We start from the raw sequence: 19,488 nt of genomic DNA, 5'->3' as shown, positions 1-19,488 counted from the left end.
AATTTAGTACAATAAATAAATCAAATACATTTATATTCATATAAATTGTTATATTACTAGATTCTTCAGTTATTTGTTTGCACAAAGTCTACCTTAAAATATAGGAATCCTCCTCAAAGCCGGTTTGCCAATAACTCCAGTTTAAAATACTTTATGAACACCGACATCACCTCCTGACTATTGACCCTTGCCAGCATATCACATTGATTTTGGTTTTGTACAGTATCTCACAGAAGTGAATACACCCCTCACATCTTTTCATGTGACAACACTGAAGAAATGTCACTTTGCTAGAATGTAAATCAGTGAATGTACAGCTTGTATAACAGTGGCAATTTGCTGTCCTCTCAAAATAACTCAACGCAGCAATTAATGTCTAAACCGCTGGAAACAAAAATAATGTAAATCTATGTAAAAGGGCCTGTTGGTCGTTTTTTAAGCCTTATTTATTAATATGTTAAGTCAGATCCTGCAAATCTAAGTGTGCTGTCTCAGCATAAGCGTCGCATAATCAGACAAAAAATCCAATCTGCGTGTGTGTGTCTGCGCGTGTGTGTGTGTCTGCGTGTGTGTGTGTGTCTGCGTGTGTCTGCGTGCGTGTGCGACCGTCTGCGTGCGCGCGTGTCTGCTTGCGCGCGTGTTTGCTTGCGCGTGTGTGTGTCTGCTTGCGCGTGTGTGTGTCTGCTTGCGCGTGTGTGTGTCTGCTTGCGCGTGTGTGTGTCTGCTTGCGCGTGTGCGTGTGTGTGTCTGCTTGCGCGCGTGTCTGCTTGCGCGCGTGTTTGCTTGCGCGTGTGTGTGTCTGCTTGCGCGTGTGTGTGTCTGCTTGCGCGTGTGTGTGTCTGCTTGCGCGTGTGTGTGTCTGCTTGCGCGTGTGTGTGTCTGCTTGCGCGTGTGTGTGTCTGCGTGCGCGTGTGTGTCTGCTTGCGCGTGTGTGTGTCTGCTTGCGCGTGTGCGTGTCTGCTTGCGCGTGTGCGTGTCTGCTTGCGCGTGTGCGTGTCTGCTTGCGCGTGTGCGTGTCTGCTTGCGCGTGTGCGTGTCTGCTTGCGCGTGTGTGTGTCTGCCTGCGCGTGTGTGTGTCTGCCTGCGCGTGTGTGTGTCTGCCTGCGCGTGTGTGTGTCTGCTTGCGCGTGTGCGTGTGTGTGTCTGCTTGCGCGTGTGCTTGTGTGTGTCTGCTTGCGCGTGTGCTTGTGTGTGTCTGCTTGCGCGTGTGCTTGTGTGTGTCTGCTTGCGCGTGTGCTTGTGTGTGTCTGCTTGCGCGTGTGCTTGTGTGTGTCTGCTTGCGCGTGTGCGTGTCTGCTTGCGCGTGTGCATCTGCGTGCGTGTGTCTGCGTCCGCGTGTCTGCGTGTCTGCGTGTGCGTGTCTCTGTCTCTGCACGTGTGTGACGTAAGTGCCTTCACCACTATTTCTGTGTCTGTGTTCATCACATCAGTGTCTATTCTTATAGTGTGTGTGTGTGAATGAGAGAAGTTCAGGGTTTGTTTCCGTTCTGTTTATTTCAAGAGTGTGTGAAGCAGTTTGAGAGAATCAGTGATATTGCTATTCTGCAGTGTAGACAGGCCCTTACTTTTCACAATGTTGGTATTGATATAAACAATTAATTACGTGTGTTTGCACATACTTCATATTTATGTCTGTAACGCAAGTGTGTTTGTATGTGCAAGGGACATGGAGCTGATGGCTAAATTAGGGCTTTTTGGAAAACTCTCCTAATAAGGACAAAGTATTTCAGCAGCTTGCTCACTCTGACTTACCATCTCTCTCGCTCTCTTCTATCATCTCCATTCTTCCCCTCTCTCTATTTTTGCACAAAATATTATTGAGGAAATATCTCTCAGCTGGGTGTGAGTGTGCCAGCTATTATTAAGATTTTTTTTTAAATGCAAACATTAAACTTAGTGAGGACCTCTACATTGTTTTCATTCTAAGGTAACGATATTTACTTTGTGCTACTTCTAAGCTTAACACTGTACATAAACCTGTTAATAGTTTTAGGTCTTTAGCAAAACATACTTACTAATGAGCATTTCAAATGTTGTTGACCCCTTATATCTAAGCCTACATACAGACACTGAAAATCAGTATTCATCTTGAAGTATCATTCTTAAAGATTCACTTTGAGTAAATGTTATAGTTTGACTTTTTGTTTTTAGTGATGGGACAGACAAACAGACCTTGGCTGTCGTTGGCTCTCCATACTGGATGGCTCCAGAAGTGCTGAGAGGAGAATATTACAATGAAAAGGTAGGACACTTGGATACAGGAAAGAGTTCTTGTCAATGACAATTCCTTCCAACATAACTACTGTTGCTATGTGAAAGTATATCAGATGCAAAGTTTGTGTCATCATTCGGTTGGATGGAGATTTATCAGTCTGTATAGATGTTTTTAGAAACTAATGGAGTCCTAAATAGTTTTTTGTTACATTACAGGTGGATGTGTTTGCATATGGTATCATTCTCTGCGAGATCATTGGTCGGATACAGGCAGATCCTGACTTCTTGCCACGGACTGAGGTACACCAATAGAAATACATCATTTTAAAGCTGGTGAAACTGTGTGTGCGTGTGTTTGCATAATAACATATTAAATACTCACTTTTCCAATTCTTCCTTTTTTGCATTAAAAGTTTTAGTCCATTTTATGTCCAACCATTACATAATTATAGCAAACTTAATATAAATGATAGGTGTTTCAATATACCTGCTTATTAAAGTATTATCATTATTAATACGCATCATATTAATATTTTTCAGAATTATTTTGCCACATTAATCGTGGGATGTAAGCTGGAATATTAATATAAATCAAGTCTTAGATTTACAACTAAACAATAAACGGTCTACATTGTCAGGGTTATTTATTTTTGTAGTTTGGTCTAACATGTAGATGACTAACATAAAGTGATGTTGCTCAGAGCAGCCCCTGGTGGACAATTGCTGAACCACAAACCACAATTGACCATCTTTGACCTTATATGTAAATACTAAAATTGTGCTCTTAAAAGGATTATTGATGTTTATTGTGTCGCCCTGGCTCCAGGACTTTGGTTTAGATGTGGAGGCTTTCAAGCAGATGGTGGGAGACTGTCCTCCTCATTTCTTTAACCTCGCTGTCACCTGCTGCAGCGTAAGACCTGACACACTCACTTATACAATAAAACCAAAACAGTGGAAAATGGCCGTGAGTGTCAGCAGGTGTTTTATGAATATGTATATGTGTCTTTCAGATGAATCCACAGAGTCGGCCCTCATTCACAGAGGTGGTGGAAGAGCTGGAGAAGAGAGTGACAGATGGAGAGCAGAGTCAATGTGTGGAGCCTTATGTACCGGGTGAGTCTGCAAACAAATACTGCAGAGGGAATGTGTTGCCAGAGGCAGAGTCATACAAACACACTCGTTCCCATTCTAATTTAAGTGTGCTTTATTGACAAAACTGAACTGATGTTTGTTTTGCTGAAACATTTGCAGCATAGATTCAGGCAACGTTTAAAAAAAACTGCATATGGGTAAAACAATAACAGAAATAACATTAGAGAATGCAATGCGCTTCGAAGAAAAAGAGATATGCCTCATATTCATATCACGTAGCTGGAAATATCTTGGTTTTGTCACAAAACAAAATTAATTTCCTCACATAAAATTTCAAAATGATACAAATATTTCTCACGTCAAAGTGGTTCCGACAGTTTCTGTTTCATATTCTGAGCCGAGTGTTTGTTCTCTCTTCTGTCTCAGACCTGTTGTCACCGAGCTCCACATCGAAAAGCATAATCAATCGAAAGCTTTCTCTAGACGTCCCCGCCGACCCGCGTCTGTGCCGCAGCAAGTCAGACGTGCTCCGCCCATCAGACTCCCTCCTGAGCCACGCCACACCCACGCGGGTCAACCCCTTCTCCCAGCGTCTGGACCTCAATGGTGGCCGCATCAAGCTCTTCGATACCCCGAGCAAGTCTGTCATTTCCCTCACCTTTGCGCTCCCCCCACCCCCTGACCCCTGTAGCCCCGTCTCCAACGATAAAGCCCCACCCAATTTTCATAGACGCAGCCAATCCCTGCCTGGCACGGCAGACGATATCAAGTTCCTGTGCGGCAGCAGTGAAAATGACAAAAGCAGTAATAATGAAAGTGTTATGGATGTTTTGAAACTTGATGTGCGAACACACGAAGCAAATCCTGTAAAAGGCAGTATGCTGGACATGGGGAGAGAAAGTGTGTTGACCATGAGCAATGTGAGTATTTTTGACTTGCCTAATACTTGTGGACTTGTTGATACACCTAGTGAGGATATGAGGCATTCATACCCTGAGCAACAGGAAGGGGATCTTGAAACTAAAAGCCTTGATGCTGTAGCTGACGACTCCGGACTGCCGTTAGATCTTGAATCTGTAAACAGATCGACACTAGAGGAGAGTTTCGAGGAGCCGATGGACTGCACTAGCTCTCCTGATACACCAGATAGCGCTGTTCCTACATCACCCGAACCTTTCTTCAGTGGCTGGAGCTCCCCCGTCGCCAACGGACCACCCTCACTGCCACCGTTACTAGACACGGACAACAACAACGGCACCATCCCCATCAGTCGATCTGCGGGATGGGGGATTAATAGCTCTAATGGTGCCTCGACTCCTCTTACGCCTACAGAACCGGATGAGGTCATATCCTGTCCGGGATGCTGCTTACCGGGGATGAGTTTTCCCTCCATTTGTGCACGTGGACCACGACAGAACCCTTACAAGAACTTAAACGGCGATGCAGCTGGGAAAAGGCTTCTGTGCAAGGCGTTGCCACCTTCACCCACAGACCCAAACGTTGCTCTGCCTGGCACGAGGACATAATGAGACGGGTGTGAATGAATGCTGCATGAGACATAAGCACTACATTTAAAGTAGATGCTACTGCTTTATGTGTTCGAACTGAAATTGAACTGAAAAATATCCTTCTGCAGAAGAATTGCTATATCGGTAAGACCTGGTGGGTCATTTAGCGTTCCGATCCAATGTTCCAGTCCTCTAAGCGTGAATGTTCTCCTTCGTTTTATGCCTCTAATGTAATAAAGACTAGTTTATGTCAATATTTTTGTTATTTTTACAGTTATTTGAAAGTTTATGAAAATACTTTGAGAATGGAAAAAATGCCGAGATTTAATATTTTATTAATGACATTAAAAATGACATTCAATAAATGCTTGTTGTCATTGCTACAGTGTCCGCCAGAGGGAGTTGGTTTCTTTCTCAGCCCCTCTCCCCTTCTAATATATGTGAAACAGGTGGTTTCGTGTACTTGGGTTAAGCACTCACTTTCTTTCTGTTCCCCTACTGATAGTACCAGCTAATGAAAGCTCTCCATTCTTCAGTTTAAGGTAAATCTGTAGACTATTTCTCTGTGAATGTGGTGGTTAGACCAATCAGCTTTTTAGGTTTTGATATAATAAAAGCTGTTTATTTAGTGCGTTTTTCTTGAAAACATAGGTCAGTTGTGGGGATGCCTGTGGCTCTCCAAAGCTTGTGCTCTTTTCTTTTGATGCTGTATGTCGGTGAGTAGCCTACAGTGTCTGTGTTGTTAGTAAGTCTCTACTTTGTAATATAAGCACATAGGTTACATATATATAAATATATCAGTATTGTATATTATTTAAGAACACGTTGTGTTATCTCAGGTTCTAGAACATGTAGGGGTTTAAACTCAAGTGTCTTAAGCATAATTTTTTTTGTTCACGTTTTCTTCAGAGTCCGTGTTCTCTGTGTGTAACGTGCGTGTAAGAACGGTCAATTTTGGATGTCACCTTGACTGGGGGTGCCCTGATGCCACCCCAAACACGACTTACACCGTCCAGAGCAAAGCCACCGGGTGGGTATCCTCTACACGCGTGTATCTGCAAATGCTGTTATAAATGGTAGTAGCTAATGTTCCGAATAGGAAACGCGTGTGCAACATTAGTCAGATTAAAGGAAGGGCTTTGGAAACAGTTGAACACTTGTAATGACTGAAAGAAATATTTGATGTCAAAATGCAAATGAGGACCAGAGGGCAGCAAAGCGGTCGTGGCAGGTGAAACTGCGTGTGGTGGAGCTGGAAACCGCAGAGAGACGCGATCCAGGCCTGCTGCCTCGCATCAGATGCGCCGTTGTCTGTGCGTCTGAAACGAGCGTTTCCTTTGAAAAATCGAAAAAGCGATCAGTTTGCCCTTCTCTTGTTTCATTTATTTGTGTTCATGCCTATGCGCAGGAGTCGCGTTTTTGAGAAAATGAAAGTGGGACTTTAAATGCCCGTTTGTACAGGCGAGCGCTCGCACGATTATTGTTATCGGATTGTCCTCCGTGTAACGTTTCTTTGTAACTCTCTGTGTTTTGTGTGTAACAGCTCATCGTGGAAAAACGTTTCAGACTGCATCCATATATCCAGACACAGCTGCGATCTGTCAAACGTCTTCTCAAACTTACACGACTTCAACTTCGTCAGACTGAGCTCAGGGCTTCGCGACTGGACGACTGAAGCGCAATTGTGTGACGCATTCAATGGCAGTCAGTTTTCGATCACAACGTTCAAATAAAAAAACGAATAAAGCTTTTGATCAGATTTGATACATTTATAACAATTACAGGCCTAGTGATATAATGAAATTAAAACCCTTTCATGTAAGTAGACCTGAGAAAAGGTTAAGTGTACTTTGTACAGTAAATAGTAGTAGTAGTAGTACTAGGGTGCTATTTCAATGTTTAGATGTAGTCTATAAGTGTAATTCTAACCATACTATTGAGGAACACTTAGTATACTTTAAGTTTAAAAGAAGTATACTATAGCACGTTAATGAATTTCTTTGTAAATTAAGCCTAGAAACGTTTTTTCGTTTGAAATATTAAGGAAAAGTGTGACTAAGTTGGATTGTTATTTTTTGTCAACATTACAGGGATAGTTCACCCAAAAATTTTAATTCTGTCTACACTCGAGTTGTTTCATACCCGTGTAGATTTTGAGTTGTTCCACTGAACACAATTCAACCGAACAGTATGGGGCACCATTGACTTCCATAGTTGGAAACAAACTATATCAACTTTATACAGACTTGAAACAACATGAGGGTGAATAAATGATGACAGCATTTTCATTTTGGGTAAACTATCCCTTTAATTAATTTAGTGAGATACCACTTACAATTTACTGTTCCACTTTTATCTCTGTCTATCTTGTGTTAGGCGCTGCCACATTTAGTCCTCCATCTATTAACATTACAATGGAGAATGGAAGCCTCTGGGTGACGGTCAATTTTCCCTGTGCTCCATCCGTAAGCTGCTCGTTTGAAGGGGAAGAGAGCCAGGAAGAGGTGAAAACGCTTTGCACCTGCCCCTTATCTGAGTTTACAAGCCTCTCGGTTACAGTTGTGCTTTACAACAGACATAAACCATCAGACAAACAGGTAAAATATTTTTATTTGTAAAAATACTATTGCTGTTCAGATGTAAATTTAAAATAACTTTTACAATCACATTTATTTTCACCATTGTTTTCTTTCTTATTTTTAAAGATACGCTTTGCTCAAGTAATGGATGAAAAGCCGTTCAGGGAAGAATTTGGGTTTGTCCTATCAGGGCAAGTGTACTGCGTTGTGGCCAACTTCACATCTGAAATTGAAGTATCTTCTCTCCCCAGTGCTCCACAGTGTATTTCTATACCAGCGAAGATCGGTATGCAGTCATGTTAAAAGGATAGTTCACTCAAAGATGCAAATTCTTTCCACATTTATTCACCATCGTGTTTGCATATGGCCCAAAATAAGACATTTTCTCAGCAAGGTTGTGTCCATATAATGAAAGTCAATGAGGGCCAATGCTATAATTGTTTATGTTCTTCAAAATATCTTCTTTTGTGTTCTGCAGAAAGACATTATTCAGGTTTGGAATGACACGGGGGCGGGTAAATGATTGAATTTTCATTTTTGAGAGAACTATCCTTCTTTTAGCTTCGTGCTATTATGGTGAAAATCTGAGATCTCACATACTTTTTTGCATACGTGTGTTCATGTCCTCCAGAGAGCCTCGCCATTGTGATTGTTTGTGCTGTTCTCATCATTCTTGGCCTAGTTTTTATTTTGCTTTGGAGACAGTGTTCATCTCCTGAACGGCCCCTGCCCAAATCTTTGGTAAGGGTCTTCCTTTTCTATTGTAAAGAATACTTCACTAACCATTCATTCAACATTCCTATAAAAACATTTAGCAACTTACAGGAGTTTTTTTAAAAATCCTACATTCAAAGCATATTCATATTGCATTGTTTCAGGCGTTACTTTATGACAAGGAAATTCAGAACGAAACATTTATTGACTCCAGCAAGACCGCATCAGACCGGCTGAGCTCTGAGAGTGACAGGATTTCTGTTGTTTCCCTCGTTGTCTTTGCACACATGGACAATCAGTCATACTATCACAGCTCTCACAGTCTGGGCAAGGGCTATTACAAAAGCCCCATCCTGCATGACCCCGGCTGCACTGAGGAGTCTTCAGGAGGCTTGCATGGGGAGTCCGGAGGCTTGGAAACAGATGAAAGCCGTAGTCTTGAACTTCTCCAGATAGCCCATCTGATTCTAGAAAGAGGGGAAAGATGTCCTTATCTGGATGAGTGTGATAAAGTCCTCAACATTCCTCTGAGCTCAGTGCGAGTGGAACGCAATGAAGAGACAACAACTGATGTCCTAGAACAGTATGAAGACCAGATGAAAACGGAGAGCTGGTAGTTGTTTTAAGGCTTATTGTGCTTTAGAAATAAGCACGTTATCCTTAAGGCAAATATTCTTCCAATACATCCCCTGCACGAGACACTTGCATTTGCCCCCTACAGCTGGTGACTCACTCGGCAGAGCACTATAAATCCTTACTTTGTTTTACACCCTATCAACTGAAGTATTATTTTTGGGTAATTATGGGTACGGTATTGCCTCTCTGTGGCTTGATTCATTGTTTTCCTTTTTTCTCCATCTTCTTTTTACTCTCTGACTCAGTTGGCCCATCTTGACTCTTATTTTCTGTGGACCGTGTCTCACAGTTAATCACACTAAGGTGCTCAATTTTGCTGATGTTTCTAAACTAACTGGAACATTTGTGCAAATGCTCCCAAAAAGCAAATGTAATGCTAGGTTCTGGAAAATGTAGTTTAGCATGTACGTTAAGTTTGTGTGTGTGTTCATCCAGATGACGTTAACGTACATCTTCTTTAAAATGGGTCTTATTTGTTTTACAGAGTTTTGGTGTTATATCTGTTAATGGAAATGTGCAAATAAGTACGGTTTAAATCTGGGAAATTTGTTTTGTGATTTTTCCTTAACCGTTTGACGCCTCCAAGCTTATTTCTAAAACTAGGTTATTTCTGCTATCATCATTTACATGTGACTTTGTGTTTTAAATGTCAAGTTTCTTGTTGACCAAACGTAGCAGAGTGGAAAACAAGTCTGCATAGGTTATGATCGGTTTAATAAACCACAGCCCACAATTCTGAAAAACAACAAGCATGTGCACACATCTGTAGGTTTAGAAAAAAAGTGTACATGTACTGCATATGACATGACCAAAAAATGCCGTCAAATTATAAAAGCACAACTATTTGATCATTTTAGTGAAAAACTAATAAGAATTAATGCCTTTGAAATTATATCAACGCTAAATCTTGGTGTAGGTCTGAAACTATTTCATGTTTAAAAAATAATTCAGTTTTTCTACATTTAAACTATGTATATTGACAACATTCAATTTTAGGGCATTAGCAAAATTCTATACATAGGATGTTTAATAAAGTTGTGTGAGAATGATCCTTATAGGAAGGTGTGACTCACTCACTGACTCACTCGCTGATGCTCAGGACCTCATCCAATGAAACCATTAAAACCACCATGTTCATCAGAACCACTCATTATCACAAATAAGGTATATTCCCTTTAACAAATAACTGAGCCTAATGTAGGGTTTAACATTCATATTTAACAGAAGATTCATCAAACTCTTTAACCGTAATGTTGTGAAACACCAAGCAGAGACCTAATTTCTGATGCTTTACGTCTTATATGGGATAGAAATGCGATACAATGCAGCCAATAAACAAGAGAAATTATAAAGTTTTAATATTTATTTGGCTGCCTTTTTACATGAAGTTAATTATTACAATTTTAAATAATATATACAAAAGTATGTCGATTTTTAGAGTTTCAGACTTTGCGAGTACACAATATCACAAGCGTGGCCTTGGCACCTGTCCATCTCTTCTCCATCGTCACTTGGTTTGCGGTCCATCTGTCCGAGAACCAGCCTCCACCTCATCTGCGCCAATACTGTGAATTTTGAACATAAAGCATTACTAATAAATGCTGTTTTTGCCCAACGCTGTGCCAATTTTAGTTCAATGCTGTGGAATCTACCACCAGGCTTGCCAAAGGTTAACACACATTTTTGGCGGGATATTTTTATTAGTTAATTATTGAACTACTAAAAACTTTGTTTTGTTTATACACTCCCCATCAACCATCAGCTGCTTTTTAGAATAAAACACATTCAGAGCACTTGTTTCAAGTAACTTCTTTCCACAAACTCATTTAAAATAACTGTTGCCGTACAAAAATAACAAATGTTACTATAACAGGAAAGACATACCTGTGCAAATTTGTGTATCTGCTCAACCACAGCAGCAAACAGCGCCCCTACACTCTCATCAATCAGACTCTGCATGTAATGCACCGCCTCCTCATCTGAGAGGTCCAATCGGAACTTGTCCTGAACCTGCGGTGGGTGGACAAACAAAACTTTAATCTACCTGCATACTTTATTTTATTGCTCCATTTAGTTTATCTCTAAGGTTTTACATTGAGGGCCACACACAAACCTTTTTTACGGTTTTGTCAGGCTCAAGTGCAATGTCTGGAATATTAGCATCCACCATCAGAGAGAACAAATTTAGAATAAGATTGGAATATCTGCAAGAGACAACAAAAGAGAATCTAAATTATTTCTAGGATCTGTATAATAAAATAATATATGTGTTAACGGCGAATTCATGGTTTAAGGCCGTTCACACTCGGTTTATTGTGGATATGTAAGCAATTCACCTGCGTAAGTGTAGGAATGCAGTGTAACACTGTTTCCTGAACTCCTGGTATTGTTCACTCTGCGTTCCCCCCATCCCTTCCACCATCTCCTTGCTCAGTTTCATGGGTGGTGGCAGAGGTTTAGGGTCACGGCCCAGAATATATCCAAAATCTATATGAAACAGCTTCCCTAAAAGCCAGAGACACCCATCAACACATTTGGAAAACTAACACAGAATAAATGTCAATAAAAAGAGTGCTCGGTCACTGAGGGTACCAGTCTTAGTGAGAAGCAGGTTGTCTAGATGTCTGTCTCCCACTCCTAGAATATAGGTGATGACACAATAGCCCGCTGGAAACAAATGAAAACATTCATGTGGTCAAGAATTGAATGGTTAAGTCTATGGATAATGGATAAAACATGCAAAATGAAGCCTACCACAGCTTTTAACATATGTGTCCATGACTTCAGAGCTGATGCCGTATGGGCTCTTGTCATTTGGAGCATGTTTCCGAAAGAAACTCTTTATGGACACAATTAAAGACGAAAAAAGACTTAATGAACTGAATGCAGAAAATGATTTGGTGAATCACATAATAATTACATGTGCAGTTTAATCTTACCTGAATGCTGCCTTCAGTGGCCAAAACTTCAGCCACAGGCACTGACTGCACAAACTGCATAAAACCTGTAGATAAAATATATACGCAGCATTCAGTGCTTCATGTGTGAAATGAGATTGGCCTGTGATGCACACGTTAGGAAGCACTGACCGTGTTTGGTGCTGGTCGCCAGAACTTTGTATGGTGTTAATTTCAAGTCCAGATTCTCTTTTCTCAGAAGCTGTGGAAAACAAAGTTTAAATATGTGTGTGTGTGAATGCTTGGCTATATTTCTGAGGGGTACTTGTCACGTATTTGATGACATTTCAAGTAGCAAAATGTAATAAGATGTATGAGATCTGACCTTGTCCATGAGTGAAATAATCTGCAGGATGAGCTGGTCCTGTCTCAGGTCATCTCCATGTTTAAAGATGACCGGATACTGCTCCCCATCCTCTGTCTTAAAGATGAGCTTGGCTGGCATCAGAGCACTCTGGGATAGAGAGAAACGGTGCTCAAGGGTGAGTGATACATGTGGGTCAATGTGTAATGGATATGAACGGATACACACAATACCTTAAAGAGCGTGGCAGTCTCAGGTATGATGCCTTTGATACGGATCTGAGGTTCCAGTGGGAGGGGAATAGGCTCGATCTCTGACAGATTCACCTTCTCATTATCAGCCAACAGACTCTGCAACCGCTCCGTCTGACCAAGAACACACAGACAAATTACAAGACTACGTTTTCTAATGAACGGCAATATATTTAAGTAATAGTAATAGAGTTGCATGTTTTAATACCTTCTTCTTGCGGTTTCCGCTCTCTCTCTGAACAGCCTTCATGAGTTGCACTAGTCTGTCTACAAATGTCTGCTGAGAGGCCAGCAGGGAGCGCATCACTCTCACGCTCTTATCGCCCTGACAACAGATACACTCACATCACTATCTCACTACACCTGTAATACACTGCCATTTTGTACTTAATCATTATAAGCATTTTAAACATATATCCGTAAATAAGTTATATGATTAACATTTGCATTTGAAAGCAAACGGATGATATTTGGCTTTATTGAACCAAGAACACAAAAGTGGTGACATTCTTTGAATAGATAAGGACTTGCATTGATTATTCCCGCCCCCTTAAATCTCATTGGATTCATTCTTTTAAATCGTCCATTAAACATATCTTTTCACGGGCTGTTTCACATTCAGTGTGGACAGAAAAATGTCTTTGGAAACATTAGTGTGAAGGTACCTTGAGCAGAGCCTGACTGAACCTCCTCATTACATTGAGATACATATCATGGGTCTTTGGGTCTCTCTGCTGCGTGTCCTGATCCTCACACTCCACAATTACATACCTGCAGATCAACATTTGTCACACACCAAACATTTGTTTTGAATCATAAATATGGAGTCAGAGTAACTGGCAAATTACAACTGGTGTTAATCCATTACTCACCAATATAAATAGTTTGCCAGTGTTGAGTTCTTGCAGGCACGTGATATTAGAAAGGTGCACAGATCTTGCTGTTGAACACAGATAATATACAGTTACACACACACAGACCATAATCTCCATAATCATGATCTATTTACTTTGAATTACTTACCTCCAGATTCTCAGCATCTACTCCCTCTTTGCCTTTCTGTGAGCTGTGCATCGCTGTGATAGCAGGCACCATCTGTGAACTACAAATAACACATACTTCATAGACTAAAGACGATCTTTGTATGGTACATCAAAATAAGCATTTACGATTTTCAATGTACAGTGCCCTCCACTACTATTTATCACAAAATTACTTTACCAATTGCTTTTTTTGGTTCTGTTGAACACAAAAGAAGATCAAAACGTTCTGGGGCACTTTTGACTACAATTGTAATTTTTCCTACTATCCTACTAACCAAGATCTATTTGGTTATAAGCATTCTTCCAAATATATATAGAACAAAGACATTTTATACAGATTTGGAACAACTGGAGGGTTTATAAATGTTGACAGAATTGTTTTATTGGGTGAACTGTTCCTTTAAGTTGTCTAAGAAACAGACAGATGTTTGATGTAGCTGACCTGTCCAGATCACCTAGCGTTGAACTCTCCCCAAGACCCCCCTGACTGTCTCTCTTACTGGCAGGCTCCAAACCACCCTGGATATCATTGAAGTTTTCATATTTCAATGCCTGCACCAGCTGGAGTAAGTACATTAAAAGATCCTACGAAAAAACGAGAAAGGTGGACAGAGAGTTTCCTGTCATCTTTTAAGAATGACTATTGAACACTTTAAAAATGGTCAACGCATGTACAGGAAGCAATAGATTACAACATCTAGAAACTAAGTCAGAGAACTATAATGCATATAAATGCATGCAACCGTTCCATTGACAAACACACAGGACACACCTCATCGTCGGCCTGCTCCAACCTCGCAACAGCGTAGCGTCTGACTGTGGGGTTGGTGAACTGAGAGGACAAGAGCTCCAGGGAGTCCTCCACATCCATCGGCCTCCACTTCCCCAGTAACTCCAGGGCCTGTTTGGCCTCCTGGGGCAGATCCCAGTTCACACACTTCAGGAACTTAGTCAAGGCCTAAAAACAAGATACACAAAGAGATACTTTATTAGTCACAGATTTAGCATAAACTGACACTAAATCAAACCCCAGCCTGATCCCATAGGAAAACATACTGCATCAAAGCACACATGTACACTTGTTCACCCACCTTCTCCTGTGTGGTGAGGTAGTATCTGAACTTCCACACAAGGTCCTGTTCCTCTGAGCTCAACTGTTTAGTGGGTGGGTAGCTCACTATGATCTACAAACACATACATTTTCATTGAAAAACAAAACTTTGTTGATATGTACTGTGTAGTACTATTTGTCTTTATCACTAACATTGAGTTGATCTCGTGTGGCTGCGTTAGGTTTGAGATCGTGGTCGGATGGTCCACTTCGTAAACTACGAGCCAGTTTATGGTGTTTACTCTCTACAAGGTTCTCCTGCAACAGAACAAACGTATATTTAGACTAACAACATCAACAGAGAACATCATTAGCTTAGAATCTGATAAATGTGATTTATGTGTTTGGGTTGATCTGCTCTCACCATGCACATCTGAGGGTCGGGAACTTTTACAATATCTGAACTGGTTGGCAATGGGGAGGAATCATCTGCATCCTGAAGAGAAAAGAGACATTTACATGAGTTCATCTATATGTAAACTGAATTACATACAATAAAACCACTTGAAGTGTTCTAAGAAATTAAACAAAGAAATGTTAAAGGGATACTCCACCCAAAAATGACATGATTTACACACCCTCAAGTAATTCCAAACCTGTATAAACTTCTTTATTCGGTTGAACAAAAAGGAAGATATTTGGAAAACGTTAGCAACTGAGATTTCTGGGACACCATCGACCATAGTAGAAAAGAATATTGTAAATATTTTTGTTCTGTTAAACACAAAAGAAGATATTTAGGGGAAAAAACCCACTCTGGGGCACTTTTGACTACCATTTTTGACTACCCTAGAAATGTAAGTTTGCTAACATTCAACCGAATAGTTTTGTTTGTGTTCAACAAAACCAAGAAATGTATATAGGTTCGGAACAACATAAAGGTGGATAATTCATGACAGAATTTTCAATTTTGGGTGAACTATCCCTTTAACTTATGTTAACCTTAAAGACGAAATCACTGTAGATCAGAACAGTCTTGTGAGATGAAATGTATTTTCCACCAAAATGCATTTACTTTTTCATAATAGACGATGCTGTATTCTCGCTCTCCACTTTTGACCCGGGGGAATTCCACCATCAGGTACATGAAATTAGAACTACGTTTTTCACTCTGTAAAGAAAACACACACACACTTTATACATCATCTTAATTTGACACGATTGTGGTTTTTAGTTTTGGACTCTACACAGTTGTTCACAGTTGAACCCAAATGCACTCACCTCATTGATCATCTCAATCTCTCTGAACGTCAAGCGATCCAGCCAGTCTACTTTAACCATGTGACCCTGACGATGAGCCTTTGTTAGCTGAAAGAGAGAGAAGGAAACAAAAAGGCTTTAAGAAGAAACATGTTTGCATGACAAGCAACCCTATGAACGTGTGTGTGTGTGCAAACTTTCAGCCAATCACGTGAGAGCACTGTGTCAGCCACCATGAACAAAAACACTTATTAGCCGAATGCCAGTCAGCAAGTGCCAATATGAATTTGTAGCACACCAGGATGACTCCGTTTTTAATAAACAAACTGTTAGTTATAGTTAGAACGATAACACTTCTCAACTAAAAGCCACCAATATCGGCAAGCAGGATCTTGAGAAATGAAAGTGTTTTAAAGTGCAAAAAAACAAGAAAAACAATATATTCTTCATATTTGTGAAAATGTGGGTCAGATAAAACAATACCTAAATAGGTAACCTGTCCTACACCTTGCTCATATATACCACATATATAAACACACAAGTACACACTCATACACACGAACACACACACAATCAGCATTCCTGTCCTGTTTTCTCTCATACACACGTCACTAAGTATCTCCAGGTCTGGGCCCTGGAACAGAGGGCAGTTAAAACATTCATACACACCCTTGCAACAGCAAACATTCTCTGATCTCATTCTTTCCACAAACTGAGTAATCTATAAACAGCAGCAGCATATCCATCGATTCATCTCTCTATCTATCCACCCATCCCACCCTGCATTACTCTCTTCATTTAATATGTCCCTTATGTACAATATCTGTCCACAGGCATATTTTCCTCTTGCTGTCTCAGTTTGCAGCTCTCTATCGCACAACTGACCTTAGCCAGACGGCCCATCTGGTCTTCTGCCAGAGTGCTGCTGGTCCTTCCTGGCGTATTGGTGGGCTCACAGCCATCACCCTCTACGCCTGGCCACACCTTCAGATCGTGCATACCTTGCCGGAACATTCTAAAACAGTGTAAAAGATATAGAAAGATAGCTGAATACATCAAAATTGTCTCTTTGAATTCACTGAGATTCTCTTTAACAGATTATGCATCAGATCATTTACAAAATTTACTATAGAATTATTAAGATTAGATTTTTAATAAATCAGATATGTTTTCTTGATAAGGTGTTTATTTAGAGAACTGTAGAGATTACATATATTTATGTAGGCCAATTCAGAGGCAAGTATCACACTGGTACCAACAACAAAATGGCAATAGTTTTTCCTATAAACTTCTGGATTATTACACTCACAAGTGATGCTTACACATTCTATCTATTTTTTTATTAAAAAAATTAAAATTTTAATTTAAAACATGTTTCCTAAATAATCTCATAGACATTTACTGGGAATTTTAGCCCATGTTGCTTTTTTGACATTTTTATGCATGATGTTTAATGTCCCAGGCAACATCTGTTGTCTAATGCTGGATTCACACGAGCGGTGGAATTGCCGCGTGGCAGCTGCCTTTAAGCCGTTGTGGCTGCCGCTGCCGTTCACACAAAGATAATTTTTAAGATTTTTATCTTGGCCTGTGCGTGCCGCAAAGAGCCGTGCCCGTGGAAATTGCGGGATTTTGGCTGCATGAGCTCCGCTTGCTCTGGCAACTAAGCGGCCCACGTTTAGGCGCTTACCGCATGTTTCCCTTTGAAAATGAACTGTACAAACGCGTACCGTGTGAATCCAGCATAAAGCAGCAAATTGTTCGCAACCGCCTTTTTTGCAATCTTTCAAAATAACGAGTGACATATTACTTGCTTGTTTAATGTCAAAGAACAAAAAGTGAGCTTGTATTAACCACAGACATCATTTCAATTTAAACCAAATGCCAATGACTTTAGGACAAAGGAACCGGAACTTTACCCATATTTCCCAAACAGAGTGACTGTAGTTCCCCCAACAGGTGTGGCATGGCCGGGTCCATACACATCCCACACAGTTAGAGCCACCTGGGCACTCTGAGGCAGGTCAGGGTACTTCACTGGCAACTTAAGCCACTCATTCCAACTGCAGTGAAGAAAAGGCCGGAATAACAATTTGACAAAACACGTGAGACAACCTAAAGCTATTCATATAAAAGTGGATTTATATGAAAGTTCATGAGCATCCATATGGCCAATTCCCTTAATAGAAAAGAGCTATTGATGTGTAAAGCCGTGACTATTTGAAATAAACTTAGTGAATCTTGCAATGAAAAACAACGCTATGGATTTGTGAGAATTGTGTAAATATTTAAAAAAAACACGTCACAAAGATGCATGTCTATGTCACACTATACCACGCACTCTCTTTTATGTGAGCACACATCCACATGCAGGATTTGACTGCTGTAATATAACACAAGTACTCACTTCCAGCGAGTGCTGAAGGCCTTGTAGGAGGTTCGTACAGGCAGGGCGAGAGGTTTGCCCTCAGCAAACACCTGACAGGTGACATAGAGGTCAGAGCAGTTCTCCTGATAGAGTCCTGAGAAGCGCAGCATGGGGTCCTCCAGCAGAGATTTATAACTCTTTTGCTCTCTCTTGCCCTCCAAACTTCCTCTGCAAAAGCAAGCGTCACAAATAATGCTGTTGTCTGTCTATATACATACTGTAATATAAACACTGTGCTTCTATATACTTGAGATACAAACATTTATAACAATGGGGAAAGTAATGACAATGTTGTAGAGCGCAATAACCAGCGTTTGGTAGCAGGTGGTTGTATGTAACTTTGTAAGTTTCGTTTAACTTTGTAAACTTTTGTGGCAGGCAGGCACACCTCATTCGCTCAAGTGTTTCACGGGGTGATGGCTCTTCTTCATGCGGTTTGGCTTTTACAAGCGGCATCCTGTTATGATGTCTTGCGCAAGATCGCTTACTGTCACCCCGGGATTCCTCTTCCCTACTAACGTAATGAAATCACCTGATTCCATTACTCGCTTATACAGGCCGAGGAATCATTTATGATCTTTATTTATGATGCACCCAGTGAACATAGACTCGTTAAGATCCGGACAATGATGTCGATGACAGCCCTATAAACCCAAAAGCTCTCATCGGACTCACATGACTCAGTCTGCTGTCATGCTCGAGTTTGGTAAACATCGCGCAAACAAAACCTTTTCTGTAAGGAAGGCATATCTCAAATAAAACCACACTACGTCTGTATCTTACATTAAACGTGTGCAAGCGAATGTCGCTTTCATCACTGGCCAGCAGACAATACATGTTTCTCCATGCTTATATATTGACACACATGTGTACTGATATCGTTTTATCTAGATGCATATGAAAGATATAGGACATCTTATCTTCACATTACACATGCAACGTGTCCAGGTAAACGTTTCATCTCGGCTTAGCGGACACGAGTTGTCAGTCGATATTGTAGCTGGTGCTTGACAGCTCAAAACAATGACTAAGGACCACAATCATACTTACATTTTCAGCTGGACGTTTATGTCCAGATCGCAACTATACACATAGTTAAACTTGTCTGTGTCCATCTTCAGTAACCAATGACGTGTTTCAAAACGCTAATAGATGACGTAAAACGCATATAAAAGACAAATCCTGATTTGTTAGGCGTTGGGAAAGAACAGCAGGGCCTATGAGCAAAGACTCTTCACAGAATGTGACGATATCTACTGTTCCTGCTCATATAACTTAGCGTGATTATTGACAGCCAATGTGGCTAGAAAAAACATGAACAGTCTTAATTTAAGACAATAATAAAGTTGTAATGTACATCTGACAGGGCATCATCGCGTCCGCTTTTAGAGAGGAAACATCACATTGAGGCATGAATAATCGATGGCAATTTGTTCGATCGCCGCTGC

General features: G+C 40.7%; 3 protein-coding genes across 5 annotated transcripts in view; 2 read left to right on the top strand and 1 right to left on the bottom strand.

The window, feature by feature from the left end:
* Positions 1 to 5,359, top strand: part of tesk1b (testis associated actin remodelling kinase 1b) — a 16,216-nt gene extending 10,857 nt beyond the window's left edge. The window contains exons 7-11 of one of the 2 annotated variants that reach the window (XM_079482989.1): positions 2,152 to 2,242; positions 2,431 to 2,514; positions 3,041 to 3,127; positions 3,228 to 3,330; positions 3,736 to 5,359. In XM_079482989.1, the coding sequence (XP_079339115.1) occupies positions 2,152 to 2,242; positions 2,431 to 2,514; positions 3,041 to 3,127; positions 3,228 to 3,330; positions 3,736 to 4,835 (1,465 nt within the window). In that variant the 3' untranslated portion in view covers positions 4,836 to 5,359. The remainder of the gene's footprint in view (positions 1 to 2,151; positions 2,243 to 2,430; positions 2,515 to 3,040; positions 3,128 to 3,227; positions 3,331 to 3,735) is intronic. The other variant, XM_079482990.1, reaches the window with a different exon arrangement.
* On the top strand, positions 5,266 to 9,800 carry LOC306909478 (uncharacterized protein). Its single transcript, XM_079483210.1, has 8 exons — positions 5,266 to 5,359; positions 5,469 to 5,533; positions 5,727 to 5,847; positions 6,361 to 6,521; positions 7,194 to 7,414; positions 7,523 to 7,682; positions 8,028 to 8,137; positions 8,275 to 9,800. Exons 2-8 carry the CDS (start codon positions 5,482 to 5,484, stop codon positions 8,725 to 8,727), a joined length of 1,278 nt encoding a protein of 425 aa, XP_079339336.1. The 5' UTR covers positions 5,266 to 5,359; positions 5,469 to 5,481; the 3' UTR covers positions 8,728 to 9,800.
* On the bottom strand, positions 8,478 to 19,488 carry pik3c3 (phosphatidylinositol 3-kinase, catalytic subunit type 3). 2 transcript variants are annotated; one of them, XR_013788076.1, is made up of 26 exons: positions 19,091 to 19,467; positions 18,020 to 18,208; positions 17,532 to 17,675; positions 16,498 to 16,627; positions 15,634 to 15,720; positions 15,428 to 15,523; positions 14,777 to 14,848; positions 14,566 to 14,670; positions 14,393 to 14,485; positions 14,074 to 14,259; positions 13,744 to 13,886; positions 13,282 to 13,360; positions 13,131 to 13,198; positions 12,924 to 13,029; positions 12,467 to 12,583; positions 12,241 to 12,372; positions 12,029 to 12,157; positions 11,836 to 11,905; positions 11,686 to 11,750; positions 11,501 to 11,585; positions 11,339 to 11,413; positions 11,083 to 11,251; positions 10,860 to 10,950; positions 10,631 to 10,756; positions 10,233 to 10,311; positions 8,478 to 8,577 (listed from the first exon to the last, which is right to left on the bottom strand). XR_013788076.1 is itself a non-coding variant. In XM_079482821.1 (25 exons), exons 1-25 carry the CDS (start codon positions 19,153 to 19,155, stop codon positions 10,297 to 10,299), a joined length of 2,637 nt encoding a protein of 878 aa, XP_079338947.1. In that variant the 5' UTR covers positions 19,156 to 19,488; the 3' UTR covers positions 10,080 to 10,296. The 2 variants fall into 2 exon arrangements, 1 of the variants encoding a protein (XP_079338947.1); XM_079482821.1 differs by lacking the exon at positions 8,478 to 8,577 and having other exon boundaries at positions 10,080 to 10,311; positions 19,091 to 19,488.

The sequence above is a fragment of the Barbatula barbatula genome (genome assembly GCF_947034865.1).
Source record: "Barbatula barbatula genome assembly, chromosome: 1".
Lineage (NCBI taxonomy): Eukaryota > Metazoa > Chordata > Actinopteri > Cypriniformes > Nemacheilidae > Barbatula > Barbatula barbatula.
This window is presented reverse-complemented; position numbering and strand designations above follow the sequence as displayed.

Coding starts and splice junctions, on each gene's coding strand:
- LOC306909478 (XM_079483210.1), top strand. CDS start 5,482: ATGCCTGTGGCTCTCCAAAGCTTGTGCTCTTTTCTTTTGATGCTGTAT. Junction 5,848..6,360: donor GTCCAGAGCAAAGCCACCGG/GTGGGTATCCTC, acceptor TGTGTGTAACAG/CTCATCGTGGAAAAACGTTT. Junction 7,415..7,522: donor ATAAACCATCAGACAAACAG/GTAAAATATTTT, acceptor TTATTTTTAAAG/ATACGCTTTGCTCAAGTAAT.
- pik3c3 (XM_079482821.1), bottom strand. CDS start 19,155: ATGGACACAGACAAGTTTAACTATGTGTATAGTTGCGATCTGGACATA. Junction 13,199..13,281: donor TAGATGCTGAGAATCTGGAG/GTAAGTAATTCA, acceptor TGTGTTCAACAG/CAAGATCTGTGCACCTTTCT. Junction 10,951..11,082: donor GCATTCCTACACTTACGCAG/GTGAATTGCTTA, acceptor TGTCTCTTGCAG/ATATTCCAATCTTATTCTAA.